At 44.9% G+C, this 13,842-nt stretch overlaps 1 protein-coding gene and 1 pseudogene across 1 annotated transcript in view; both read left to right on the top strand.

The window, feature by feature from the left end:
• Nucleotides 1–1,615: 1,615 nt before the first annotated feature.
• LOC120840455 lies at nt 1,616–3,827 on the top strand (annotated as a pseudogene).
• Nucleotides 3,828–5,131: 1,304 nt separating this feature from the next.
• Nucleotides 5,132–13,842, top strand: part of LOC8043965 (lysosomal aspartic protease) — a 45,506-nt gene continuing 36,795 nt past the window's right edge. Inside the window, exons 1-2 of the mRNA XM_002416473.5 lie at nt 5,132–5,933; nt 8,533–8,671. Of these exons, the coding sequence (XP_002416518.3) occupies nt 5,866–5,933; nt 8,533–8,671 (207 nt within the window). The 5' untranslated portion in view covers nt 5,132–5,865. The remainder of the gene's footprint in view (nt 5,934–8,532; nt 8,672–13,842) is intronic.

The raw sequence follows: 13,842 nt of genomic DNA on the forward strand, positions 1-13,842 counted from the left end.
AGAAGAAATATAGAAAGAGGAGAGAGGTGGCTGTGATACTTCTTCCCCCCCCCCCCCCCCCCCCCCCCCCCAAAAACAACGTATTTGCAACTTTTTAGAAGCCACAAATAATGGGCATCATATGTCTTTTCCCTTTCTAATATTGTGTGCCTGCCTTCGATGACGTGCGACTCTGATCTTTGGTGGTTGTGTCTAAACTATAAAAAACGGCACATGGCCACAGAGAAGAGAGTAAAAGCGCGACTCAAACCGGCCAGTTCTCGATCGGAAAGAAAACAAATTTTGAGCAGCGAATCGTTTTCCGGGTAGTTGGGCTCTCATATGTAATGTACAAATAAAAACCTTGACAAGCATAAATACACTGTCAGTGTCCCTTTAAACCTGTAATAGGTTCTGCGTTTTTGAATAAAGCCAATAAAAACCAGAAAACACTTGCCGATAAAAAATTTTGTTATTTATAAATTTTGTCAATTTAGATTTCTCGTAAAAACTCGAAATTTTTTGGGTCTGCCAGCTTTAATAAACCCAACAGGCCTTTATATCACCGTGGTTCCGCGAGCCAGCTTACGATTCACTTCATTTTTAGTGTCAATTTCCAATTGTAGGTGTCACAAAATTGCTGTTTAGTCTTTTGTAATAAAAATAAGCTAGCCTCCCTACAACCACAGTCGAATATGTTTCACACATGAAAAAACTCCTTTACTAAATTTGGAAACTGCTGCTTTCTACCTTTCATTCACTTCGGCTAGGAAAGCCACTCTGAATTTCATGTACCACAAACTAAAACTCCGAAAAACTCTGCATGCATTTTGCTCAGAAATGAAATCCAATACGCAGAACCCCAAATATGTTACAAATAAACACTGAACATACTCCTTTTACGACAATGCGCTCAGTTTATCAGTCGAAGTTCACATATGTAAAGAATGTTACACACAGAAGATGACAAAGCATTTAATTGCAGATACACGAGTGATCACTATTATATTCAAATAAGGAAGAGAAAAGGATGGTTTGGCCCTAATCATGACGTCCTATTTCAGGCATGACCTGCTGCATACCACATTGTGGTTCAAGCAGACGGAAGCCAGGTCAAGAAAGGAACTTTGCACTCCACGAAATACCATCAGACCCGGATGAACGAGCGAGCTGGCTACAAGCAATCAAGAGAGATGACTGGCTGCCATCAACCTACTCCATGGTTTGCAGTCGGCACTTTGTGCCATCCGACTATGTTGAGGGCAAACGCCGGAAGCTGAAGGAGGGCGCTATCCCAAGCATCTTTTGGAGCATGCCGCCTTCAAATATCACTAAGATGAAGGACGCTATCAGAAGGAAGTGCAGCACTCCAAATTCATCAGAAGTTCCCAAGAAGAGGCAATGCCTGGACACAGGCAGTTCGCAAGTGACTGATGCGACATCAAGCTCTACACTGGACACTCCACCGACCTCCTTTCTGTGCAATGAAGGTGCTGAACGAATCCAAATCATCTGGACATCTCCAGCGAGCACCTTGGAGCCTCAAAACAGGCAGGCATCAGAAGTGTCAGACAGCAGGCCATGCCAACAGCCAGTGCTGTTCACCCATCAAGGAACACAGGCAAACGTTCGAAAAATGTCAGCACAAATAACCGTAGAGAAACGTAAATGGACCCGACGAGTCACCACCCTGCGAAACCAAGTGGAGAGACTCAAGAACACTGTTGACAGATACAAAAAAGACTTGGAAAAGTTGCAAAACCTGAGGGAAGAAGATGATGTCACAAATTTTCTTAACATCCGTGAACAAGCAAAGGAAAAGAACATATCGGCTATGTTTCTAGTCGACCAAGTAAAGAACTACCACAAGAAAAGCCTAAGGTGGACAGAACATACCATCCGTCACTGCATTTTGCTGAGACACATTTCTACGAAGGCCTATGAACACATAAGGTCTGAAGAGCTTTTTAATCTTCCCAGCAGGAACACTGCAAAGCTACATTGGAGCTGCCTCAGGTCAAACTGGCTTCAGCGACTTGGCGAAGGCTCGGCTTCAAACAGAACTGCACAACCTGGCAAACACACAATCAAGGACATGCTCTCTCATTATTGATGAAATGCAGATCAAACAGAGCTTGCAGTACAACAAGCAGCAAGATGTCTTTGTGGGCCAAGTGGACCTGGGACCATTGACTGAAAAGACCAAGCAGCCCATCCTGGCAAATTCGCTGCTGTGCTTTCTCAGCTCAGCATTCCATACCGGATCCCTGTTGCCTACTTTTTTACCAAAGGGTTAACAGGAACCGAACTGGCCAAGCTTCTGCTTCATGTCTTGGGCAAGGTGGAAGACGTTGGCCTCAAAGTACTCCGGATTGTAACTGACAATCACCGAGTGAATGTCAATGCAATGAAGCAGCTTTGTGGGGGACTCCTTACACATCATATCCTGCACCCAAATGACCCGGAGAGGATTCTGTTCCTTAGCTTTGACTATGTTCACATCTTGAAGAATATACGGTCCCAATTCCTGGAACGCAACTTTGGAAAGGACAATGAGATCAAGTCCTTCTACCTCAAGAAGTTGTACGAACTCCAGAGAGAGGCGGCTGTCAAGCCAGTCAGGTTCCTGAGTCGCAAACATCTTTTCCCTAGCAACATAGAGAAAATGAATGCCAAGAGAGCAGTCCAGCTCTTCTCCCCTGAAGTGACCGCTGTGCTCAAGCACCTCCAGGAACAAGCTGGCCATACGAGTGACCTACTGTATGCAGATGCAGGACCAACCATCTTCTTCATGGACTCTGTGTACCGCTGGTTCATTTTGCATGATACAAGTAACTGCACACAACACATACACCAACGCTACCCAGATGTGCGCCAGTATGATCACCCAGACGACCCTCGTCTGGAATGGCTCGAGTTTTCATTCCCAGCCTATCTCGAGCAGATCAAGAGCACGGCAAGCCCATCAGTTCCTGACGACAGAAACCTACGAAGCCCTTCTCTTGACAACATACTCGACAGTTGCATGTGTACAACACCTTCTCACCAAGGAAGAGTTTGGATTTGTACTGACCAGGAAGTTCAGCAGCGACGCCATTGAGTCCCTGTTTGGCTCATTGAGACGATCTCAAGGGTGCAATGACCAGCTTAGCGTTCGGGCTGCAATCTCAGGAATTGAAAAGATCCTGAAAACTGGTCTCATCACAGCTTCCCAGCAGAGCAATGTGTCACATGCTGCCTCGACCTCATCGGGTATGACTTCAGCAATTCGGTGCATACCACCAACAGTGTCAGCTGCCACGCCATTCCAACTTCCACAGAGTGCAGCGGAAATCTTAGAAAAGCTGTCAGATCCCAATGTACAATACCTGCCAAGCCTCGAGCTGTCGGCGACAGCGCACGTTGGGGGCTACATTGCCCGTGTTGTACAAGAACACTTTTCATGCTTCTTCTGCATACCTCTTCTTACAAAGCCGAAGACAAACAGTGCCTTGCAAGGGATCACAAACCACCTGGACCGGGGAGGCCTTTTGTATCCCTCAGATGAACTCGCCCACCTTCTCAATGTCCTCAGGACATTTGCAGCGGATGTGTTGTCGTACAACCTCAGGAATTGGCAGCCCCTCGAAACTCTTGTGAAGTTTGCACTGCCAGCAGTGTACGACTCTCCTTTGCTGCTCTGCCCAACGAACAACAAGGCTCATCGCCGTGAACTGATCCATCTTGTCTGCACAAAGTTCTTTAGACCGCTCCTTGTTAACTATGCCTTCTGTCACACAGACAGGAACGATAGATTTAAGATGTTTGCACGAAAGCCTCTATCTCGGAAGTTTCAGAAGGTGAGGTAGAGTGCACGCAAAGGTAGATTAGAGCAGTGTTTTTTTTTTCTTTTTCTTTTTCTACCTCTAGTCAAGCGGAACTCTGTTCATATTTATTTTATTTGGCCTTGGCATTTAGTGATTTTGTGTCCGAGTTGGTCTTTCTGCGCAAATTAGATGATATATGTATAAAGGTTATATTTGTTTCCAATGAGTTTACTGGGTGCCTTTACTCCCGCTAATAAATCCAGCACCTGCTACAAGTCGGTTTTCCCTTAAATTTGGTCGGATTTCCAGCACTCGTCACTGCAACGTGACTCGATCACGTTCCACCAGTAACATAGCACAACACTGCAGCAATGTTTTGTGTTGCTAGGGTTTGTTTTAATGCGTTGAAACGCATCAATTATTAAAAAAAAGGAGACAAAATGTTGTTGCAAAACTTCTTTCAGCAGAACTGCTGTCCCTTATTTAGACACAGTTAGATTCTTGCCTATCACTGCTCACGACGTAACTTTTTTTCTTTTTTTTTTTTCATCTAGATAATTCAACATGCTGAAAATTTAGACACGATGCAATATTATTATATGGAAAGCCTTTGACCAGCGCGACTGCGTAATATAGAAAGCCGAACTCTCGACCGACGTTTCACTGCCTTGCCTGACCTTAATTTTGCTCTTTTCTGACGTTCGAGCTTGCAAACCCTGCTGGCCGAAATTATTAATACCGCAGCGCTTTTCCTACTTATGCACAACTCAGGTTAAGATTGCGTTGTAACCAAGATACTGCTCCTCATCCGGGGTTCGAGTCCAATCACAGCGGCTCATGGGGTTCTCACCGAGTTGCCGCCGTCCACGCCGATATTTGGCCATTTGGCCGCCGAGCACGTCCGGCGAATCTTCTGCTCCCTTCGGGAAGGCCCATGGGCTTCACCGCACAACACAACATGTACGCCTAGCTGGCGCCGCCACGCGGGAACCACACGCACTTTTTGCCGGCCGCCTTTGCATTGCCGGAGCCACGAGCTGACGGGCATTGTACGTTTGAGTCAACCTCTACCTCGTTGGTTTGAGTCCAGTTTTCCGTGCAACACTCTGTGAGTGCGATGCATTCTGGGAGAGAACTCGAACGGTGCCAGTGCGCGTGAAACGAACTCGCTCAAGCAACCGAGGACGTCATGAGGGAGGTTATTTTTTGCTTGTTTTTGTAATTTTAATTCCCCTATAACTTTTAAAATAAAGGGAATTTCGAGAAAAGAAAAGTTTCACTAAGTTACTACGTTCAGTGCGATCAGGCTCGGTGCAAATTTAAAAATAGTAAAAAAGTCATTGCAGGGCCCCTTTAACCGTACACGCCGCTTCGCGTAGTGTGCGTACGGGTAGGTCAGATTAAAATACTGCCTCCGCTCAAAAACAAACAAAAACTTGTTGCGTTATATGCTTATGACATGTTTGCAGTTCCTCCCCTGCAAGCACACGCAAGGAACGACAGTATTTTAAATAAATGAGTATATAAATATACGGATTAGCTATAAAATGCTAGGGAAAATTGGTGAATGAAAATGATCGCATCACGAGACAGCCGCGTAACGAAACGTTTGGTTAATGAACTGCTCTTGAAGTTAATTGAACAAAGTAATCTTTAATACCGTAGGAAGCACTAAACAAAATAACCTTAGAACGTGAAAACACTGCACAAGAAGAAAAAAAAAAATCGACTCACAATTGTAAACAATTTTGGTTTCAGTTTGCCCATAGTAGCCAGAGCCTTCAACCCTGTCGGCCATATTTAGACACACTGTACCGAGAAATAAATACTCCCCGCCTTCTTTATAACCTCGTATCAGAACGCTAATTTCTTTAAAACCAAAACGAAATGCTGTTTTGTTTTTTCGTAGCTCTTACCAAAATGTGCTTCGAGCCTAAGGGCCCGAAGTGGCCCGAAGGGGGTTAGTTTGTTTTGAAACGAAACCAGGCCGCTTCCGATAAAGCTATCGAGGTCAAGTTCACAGTTAGCCGAGACAGCTGAAGAAGCATCTTCCCAAGTGGGACCTCATTCTGTCGCCGAAATGGGCAAGACGGACAAGTCGGCGGTCGCCTTCCTGGCTGCCGTGTCGGTCGTCAACTGCCTGCTCAGGTGAGCTGAATCCGCCTCACGCTCATCCCCGGCGTCCGCGCCTGAGGTGCGATGATCCCACCGACGAGGGACTTTCCGTTCTATCTTTAGCGCCAACTCTGCTCCGCCAGCTCCGCTGCAGTTGCCGTTGTTGCCGTGCGTCTGGCTCATCCCAAAGTTCGTTCTCGGTGAACCGAATCTGCAGTTTACGAAAGTGTAGCGAAATTGCGAGGTTTCGGACAGGATAAGCACGCGGTGCACAGATTGTTAAGCCCTCTGCTCTCTGTGTTCTTATGGCTCTGCAGGGCTCTTTTTGCCTACATTAGGAAAACAACTCACCGGAGTTATGAAGAGCCTTTAGGCTCGATAAATAAGTCAAAATATATCTGGAGTTCTCTCTGGTCAAAGCCGCTTTGAAAACGGGTTGTTTCTTTTCTTTCACTAAACTACAAAAAGCAAAAACAAAAAAAAACGAGTATTGTTAACGACTTTTTAAATGCAGTCACGTGTTTTTTCGGTGCAGAAGTGCCGGCGAAAGTGCAAGTATTGGGTGAAAATAATTGCAACATAAAGATTAATAACTAAATAAGAAATCAAATAAAGTAAAAAAAAAGTGTAATGAAATGCATTTACAAATCTGTGTAGCTCTTGACGAAGAGGGGCCTCTCCTCCACACCCTCTCGTCCTCCTACCCTCCTCTTCTCCTCCTGCTGCTGAATTTGTTCATGGATGACGAGACACAAAGTCGTGATGTCATTTTCCCTGCCAAATTTAGCGGGGAAACTGAATTGGTGTTGAGGTCACGCGACGTCAATTTTTCTGCTAAATTTAGCAGGGAAACTTAACCCGGTAAAGTTTGCGAGGAAATTCCCCTGCTAACTTTAGTGGGAAAATGTCCCATATAATGCAACATGCACGGTCATGCTGATGCCGCTCAACCCGAAAATACGCGCCTAAGAGCTGCACTCTAAGAATAAAAAAAAATAGCTAATACAACGATTGATAAATCTAGCACAAACTGCACATGGAGTGTGGTTTTTGTGGGACCAGGGTAGGGGAGAGATACCCTGAAATGCATTCGCAAACACAAACGCTCCGATCAGGAACGTAGCCGGGGGGGGGGGGGGGGGGGGGCTCATGGGGCCTGGCCCCCCCTCTCCCCCCCCCCCCGAAATCTTCCATTTTGCTGGGACCTCCTCTGACCCCTCTCCCTCATACAGCATTTTGTCATGGGCAGGCCCCCCTTTCCCCCTCCCCCCCCCCCCTCCCCCGAAACAAAATCTTGGCTATGTGCCTGGCTCGGATACATGGCAGTGACAGCTAAAACAGTGTCACTGAAATCATATCTCGGCAAAACTTACTCATCAGTGTACTCACCTCACTCACCCAGGGGTTTCCCCAGAAATTGAATTTAAAAAAAGTGTCTAACTTTTTTGGGGGGGAGGGGGGGCGGGGGGGGGGGGGGGGGGGGGGGGGGGGGCTTTAGTGTATGGACGAGTCGTTGCAAATTTAGGAGGAGCCTGCATAAAAAACAAGGGGGGTGTGTATACCCCCCCGGCCCCCTGTAGGGGGTGTGTAGGGAAATCAGTGCACTCACCCTTACCGATCAGGCATGAGGTGAGGGTGAGGGAGTTTGTAATCCTTGAAAACTCGGGAGCTTGAGGCTGAGTTCAGCGAGTTCATGAGTTTGGCGAGGCAAGAGGTCCCCTGGGGGGTCATGTTTCCTTAATGGTTTGCAGGGTGACGTCTAGGAGGGGCGGGTCATGGGAATTCTCTGTACATTTCTGGGCAAGTCGAGTTAACGCTCGCCTCGCGGTACCCTTATCAGCATGCTCCCCATTCCAAGTATTAAGGAGACGTTCGCAATATCCTATGCAGAAATAAAATACGCACCCACGGCGGTGCATGTCTGAAGAATAATTCACACCCGAATAAACGACGCTGCAGACGCTCACTTCATACTTGCACAGAGTTGTTGCAAATGCTAGAAATGAACAGTGCACACAGTACAGAATACTTCGTGTGACTCGCAATGACGCACCCTTGTATTCCAACAAAGCACGCTTTTCTCCAACTCTTCTCACTCCAACTCCAGCGCATGGAAGGAGTTGGAGTGAAACAAACGAAAAAGCAGATAATTTTGTCACTTGGTGACACGACGACTGGCACCAGAGTGGTGGAAGATGGCAGCGACCATATAAGGTAGCAAAAGCAGCAGGCAACGCAAGTGCCAGTGTCGCTAGTGAGGGCGGGAACTACTTCCGAGCGAGTGAGTGAGTTCACGCGTTCGACGAGGGGTGTGAGGGGTGCGAGTTCGGTGAGTTCATAAGTTTGGTGAGGGTGGCTCATGAGTTTAATGAGGGGTGTGAGCTTTGCAGGTTTCCGGACAATGGACACTTTTCCTCTCCCCGCAGTTGGTATTGCGAACGCGGCCCATAAAGCACGTCACCCCTATCGAGTGGTCGTAAACTCTCTGTAGTACAGGCTCTCTAGTGTTCTTTTGTCGTAAAAGACAAACTAAGCAAATGCGTGCATGTGGAGCAGCCTTTATGGTGTAATCAAGCATGCGCATCCATGCATCAAACCTTCGTTGCTCCTTTGTGAACTCCTGTCTTGCCAGTGTCCCGCTGCACCGCTTCAAGTCTGTGCGGCGTGCCCTGGAGGAAGTGGGCACGGAGGTGGTGGTGGCCCAGCCCAAGTACTACAACGAAGTGGGCGGCACCCTGCCCATTCCGGAGCCCCTGTCCAATTACCTGGATGTGAGTGCATCCCCTCGGGGTTCGAATGCAATTTGGAATGTGCAACTACTAGAAGTTAAGAGTAGAACTATGCTGCCTGGAATGAGTCTCTGGCCCGCGTGTTTTACCCCATCCCAAAGAGTAGTCCCACGATTCCCGCCCAACGACGTCGTAGAACTGTGGCATCATCGTCGGCCACGATCCCGGAGGTGTCGCAGCGGCTGTGGTAGATGTGGCAAACACCCGTTCCGCTGCGGGTCGCCCTCCGGCTCGACGGCCTTTGGAAGCTTCGACGGCCGGGAGTGAAGACGCCACAATGGCAACGACACTCGCGTTTCGTCGCGCTTTCTTTTTTTTTTTTTTTTGAACTTCCACGTCCAATTTTTACGATCGCGACGTCCGACAGCACGACACTCTGGCTTTCGGGACGCCACTTTGTCCCACTTAGGGACCACTTCCGACGCATGAGCAGAGTGAAACGCTAAGCATGCCGGTGGAGACTCGTTCGAAGCTCCGTAGTGGAACATTTAATGAAGTACAGCACCAGATGGTTGGTAGAAGCTAACAGTCTCGGCATAGACACTCGGGATTCATTTATCGGTTCTCTTTTACGTAAAGGTTGAAGCTTAGAAACCCCAGTTCGGGGTTGCCGGGAAAACAACCACTTTGAGCGACTGAACTCGGTTGAGGGAGCTTTTATTGAGAATTGCCATGACACTGGGCGTACAGTAATCACTTTTTTGTGTACGGGGACTCTTCATTGTCAGTATGCACATCCTTATAGAGTGGTTTATTTTTGTATTTTGGGGCATAAGGCTTAGAACTTGGCACATATCATACTTTGTTTCACGATTAGTACCCCCGCGCTCCCGACAAGGGGGTCGTAGCCTCCACAATTTGCCAAGCTATCATAAAACGGAATATAGGTGTTGCACGCCGCCAAACAAGCGGTAGAAATAACTGGAGTATACAAATGTAAAGGAAAGGTTTGATACATCTTGATTGAACTAAGCCAAGCTGAGTTTGATTTAGTTGACACTATTTACAAGATCAGAAAGAAGAAACTTTCTGTGAGCCTCGCATGGGCTCTGTACTTTTCGGGCGCTCGCAAGGTGCGTGCTTTTTCGGTAAAAAATAAAATGAGGTAAGTCGGAGTACAAAATAAATCCTAGTGTTTTATAGAATTGTGCATATACCAATTTTTTTATTGCGAATTGAATATGACTATTAAATTTTGATGGCAAATTGAATTTGCATATTTCCTAGTATGACTATTTTACCTTTAATGAGTATTGAGCGTGGACGCTTTAATAAATTGCAGCTGGAAATCCTTTCTAAAAAGCGTACCTATGAAAAGGAGCAGTTTTATGAGAAACATTCTACATACTCGCATTAAATTAAAGAAAGGCTCTGATACGATGAATTAGGTCAAGCATACTGTAACATGATAAGCTAAGCACTGACTATCATATTTATTTGAATATAGCTGGTCATTTTCTTTCTTGTTACTACTCTCCATTAAGATGAGGAGTCGAATTAGGATTACGACCAAAAAAGGCCGACTTAGAATAGGGAGTGAAACTTCTGAGACCGCTGTGCCAGCCAAGATGCTCAGACACGTGAGACGTTTCTTCTAGCTTTTTGGTGTGAAGCAGTTAAGCTTGACACATACATGCTAGTGCGAAGCGGTGCAGCTTGATGCAAGCAATTGGAAAATTCAAAAGATATCATTCATGATCTTCAGATGTCTGAAAAACTCAAATACTCGATCAGTAAAAGTGTGCCGCATATCATATTGAATAGTTAACGCTATTCACAAATGCCTTGAATGTTCAGACATACCTACAATTTTTAGGCTTTAATTCCGTTCATAAGGCTGGATGTAATGAGTCGGTTGACTTAACGGCATCTACTCTGCATGGATGCTAACTAGGCTTAGGTCTTTAGTGATATTGATGAGTAAAAATAATCCTCTTAAACCCAGCAAAAGTCATTTGCACAAAAGCATCATTGACATGGAACTATGCGTGTATTATCAATTTTCCATTTTGAAAGTTCAGGCTAGAACTCCTGTTCCTTTCACGATGTAATATTTGTAAGAAACTCTCGAAGAATGGAGAATGTGAAATGAAATTGAAGGCTGGATACTTCAGTTTATGATGCGAGAGTTTGTGTACAAATAGGAAGTACCACTTTTCTATGGGTCTTCCTTATGGCAAATTTTGATTGTTATTGACTGCATGTTTTCAAATTATACCTACTTGTGAACTGTGTGTTCTGGTGTTGTAGGCAGTGTTATTAAATATTCCTTCGTGGTTGGGCTGATATAGCTGACTTAATATCTTTATTGCTGTTCATTTACTTTTTAGATTTCGCCAATGTAAGTACTTCCTTGTTCACTCCTTCCTAAGTTCACAAAATAAGGTTACTTTATGAGTGTTCCGTTTAGTTGGACTTGGAACCTGAATGGTTGCAGTGTGTCTCTCTGGATAAATTTCTTCAAAGTGTTCCTCGAATAAACCTTTTTTGTGTGGACTTTATTTTGCTTTTTAGGAATTTCGTTCCTTTGCAGCTTTAAAAACTGAATTAAAACATGTTCTTATATGGAAAAAAACAGCAGGATATGCAGTCATTAATTTATACTCTCAATGTAACAAATGAATGAGACAAATGTACCGAACCATTTGTTTAGAAATTGGCAAGGGTGATTGATGGCTTGAAATTTGCAAGCACTAAGCAAAGAACTAGAGCAATCAAACAGTTGAGCAAGGTGAACTAAAATCCTGAGACCAGGGAGAAAGGCACGACGAAGTAGGAGAAAAAGAACAGGAGTCTCAAGCGCAGCTCAAATTTATTGATATAAATCCTGTTTGTGTATGCTTTAGGCACCTTCCCAAACAGAAAAAAGACAAAAAGAGCACAAAGCAGGAAGAACCTTTCCACAAACGTATGTGTGCAAACACTAGCATGAGCGGTTAACTACGAAAGGTATAGAAAAGGGGGCTGGAGAAGGGTTCAACTTTTGTTAAAACTTATCGGTGACATGGACGGTTTGGTGGTTGTGTCTAAACCATAGAGAACCAACGTCGCGTGACAACGGAGAAGAGAGTGAGCGAGACTCAAACAGGCCAGTTCTGGATCGGCGGTTTTTGGGCGGAAAGAAAACGAATTTTGAGCCGCAAAATGTTTCCTGGGTAGTTGGGCTCTCGTGTGTCATGTGCAAATGGAAACCTTGGCGAGCACAAATTAAAAAGGGTGAGATAATGTTAATTTATTGAAGTACCCAACATGTCTGACCTATCTCTCTTTCTAAAAGCCTCCGTCTAATCCAAAAAGTGTAAGAAAAAAAAACAAAAAACAACTAGAAGTCACATTTTTGCTTTTATTATGTCAGGGTGTTTCGGCTGCCAACTTGTGCCAAGATTTAGAAAGAGCTGGTTTATAGTCCTGCTGAGCAAGTCGAGATATTCCTCGCGATGGACCAAACTGGCTAAAATGCAGAGGGTGAAAATGTGCAGGCAGGCTGGTGAATTTACTCTATAATAAAAAAACCCGAGACTGCAAAAACAAATCATGTATGAGCACACACGCCGTCTCGAGCGAATGCAGATTAATTAGCTGACTATTGTGTGTCTGGCTAACTAGACACACAAATTAAGGCTAGCTTTATGGAAACAACACGATTGGATGATTTACAACACACTTTCAAGCTTTTCTGTTATATGGTTTATGCACAAAGTTTTAATTGAAAAAGTGGGCTAGTTAATCTGCAGCCAGTTTGATGCATTACAAGAAATCCCTTTTGACTTGCTCAACAAAACTGTAGCAAAAGGTGTAATTCGCTCCTTAGTATATGCTGTATTTTCGGAACTATAGACCACGGAACATACAGGTGCAGACTGTACAAGGGTTTGTTGTTTCTGTACTGTTCACATGACGGATGGTGTAAACGACAGAGGATGCTAACCTGATTTATGATGATACAAGCTTTTTTGTGAGTTAAGAAAGCAGGCATCTGTCAAGGTGTGTTGTGTAGGAGAGTTAGTATTTTCGTGTGGACTAGGCACCAGTTGCAAACTATGTAAGCAAAAAATGTTTTTTCAACAAAAATTGGTTTTTGTGGACTAGTCCAGAAAATATGATACATGACTAAGGTGCCCACCATTTAATCTGCGATGGTTTTCAGGAATGTATGGTATCTGTTACGATGTTCTTAATTAAGCGTGATCGTAGTAATCAATATTGACATTAGCCAAGGTTAATTATGAAGCTCAAATTTAAAGATTGACGAGGTTTTTTGAGAGGTCACCGCACCAACCAGAATATTTGCCTTCCTGCTCATCAACCTCGCTGCCTTCCTTTCTATTGACTTTTAACACTACCGTAAACGACCGAGCAAGTGCCCCCTCCCAATTCAGAGATTACCCAAACAAAATAAAGAGGAAGGGCCCTTACTCGGTTCGTGAATGACATTCAAAATGGCGTCCACAAAAGTATTACAGTTTTCATAAAATGGGAGAGGGCGCTTACAGGAAGGGGGGGGGGGGCGCATGCTCGGTATTTTACGTTAAATAGATGTCCCGCAGAAAACATTTTGGATTTCGCGTGTTCTTTTTTTTTTTTTTTCTAATAAATTGTAATGAATGCTGATAATCGGATGTTTTCTATAAGCGGTCCTCAAACCCGATCGGCAGACCCTCGGGAGTCCTTGAGAGCGTTCGTCTGGGTCCGCACCGAGTCAAAAATCCGCTCTCGAAAAAAAAGCCCTCTATGTCATTGCAAACGACCTCTGATGCCGAATGCATTGGGGCTCTCCAAACGGCCTCCAAGTGGGTCAGTGGGTTCGTAACAGCCAAACGTTTGTCGACCGCTGTTTTATATACTAGCCTGTTTCTCGGATTATTGAGTACCATAGAATATTGAGCATCCACCCATTCTACCATAGGCGCCCACAGCTCAATTTTGTAACATTCAGAAAATACACAAAGAACATGTCTTTACATATTGTTGACCTAAGCAGCGCCCATCCCCCAGTTTTCCATGATTGTCTCCAAATTTTGAGTGGGCACTTGATCGGGATTTTACGGTTTATGTGGTTAGTGCGGCTTTCAGCCAGCAATTCTGGGAACTGAATTATCCTATAGCTTTGTCTCGCGAGCTGGTAAAAATTGTCCTTCAGCAAATGACTGAGA

The sequence above is a fragment of the Ixodes scapularis genome, unplaced genomic scaffold (assembly GCF_016920785.2).
Source record: "Ixodes scapularis isolate PalLabHiFi unplaced genomic scaffold, ASM1692078v2 PGA_scaffold7__128_contigs__length_106722199, whole genome shotgun sequence".
NCBI classification, from domain to species: Eukaryota; Metazoa; Arthropoda; class Arachnida; order Ixodida; family Ixodidae; genus Ixodes; species Ixodes scapularis.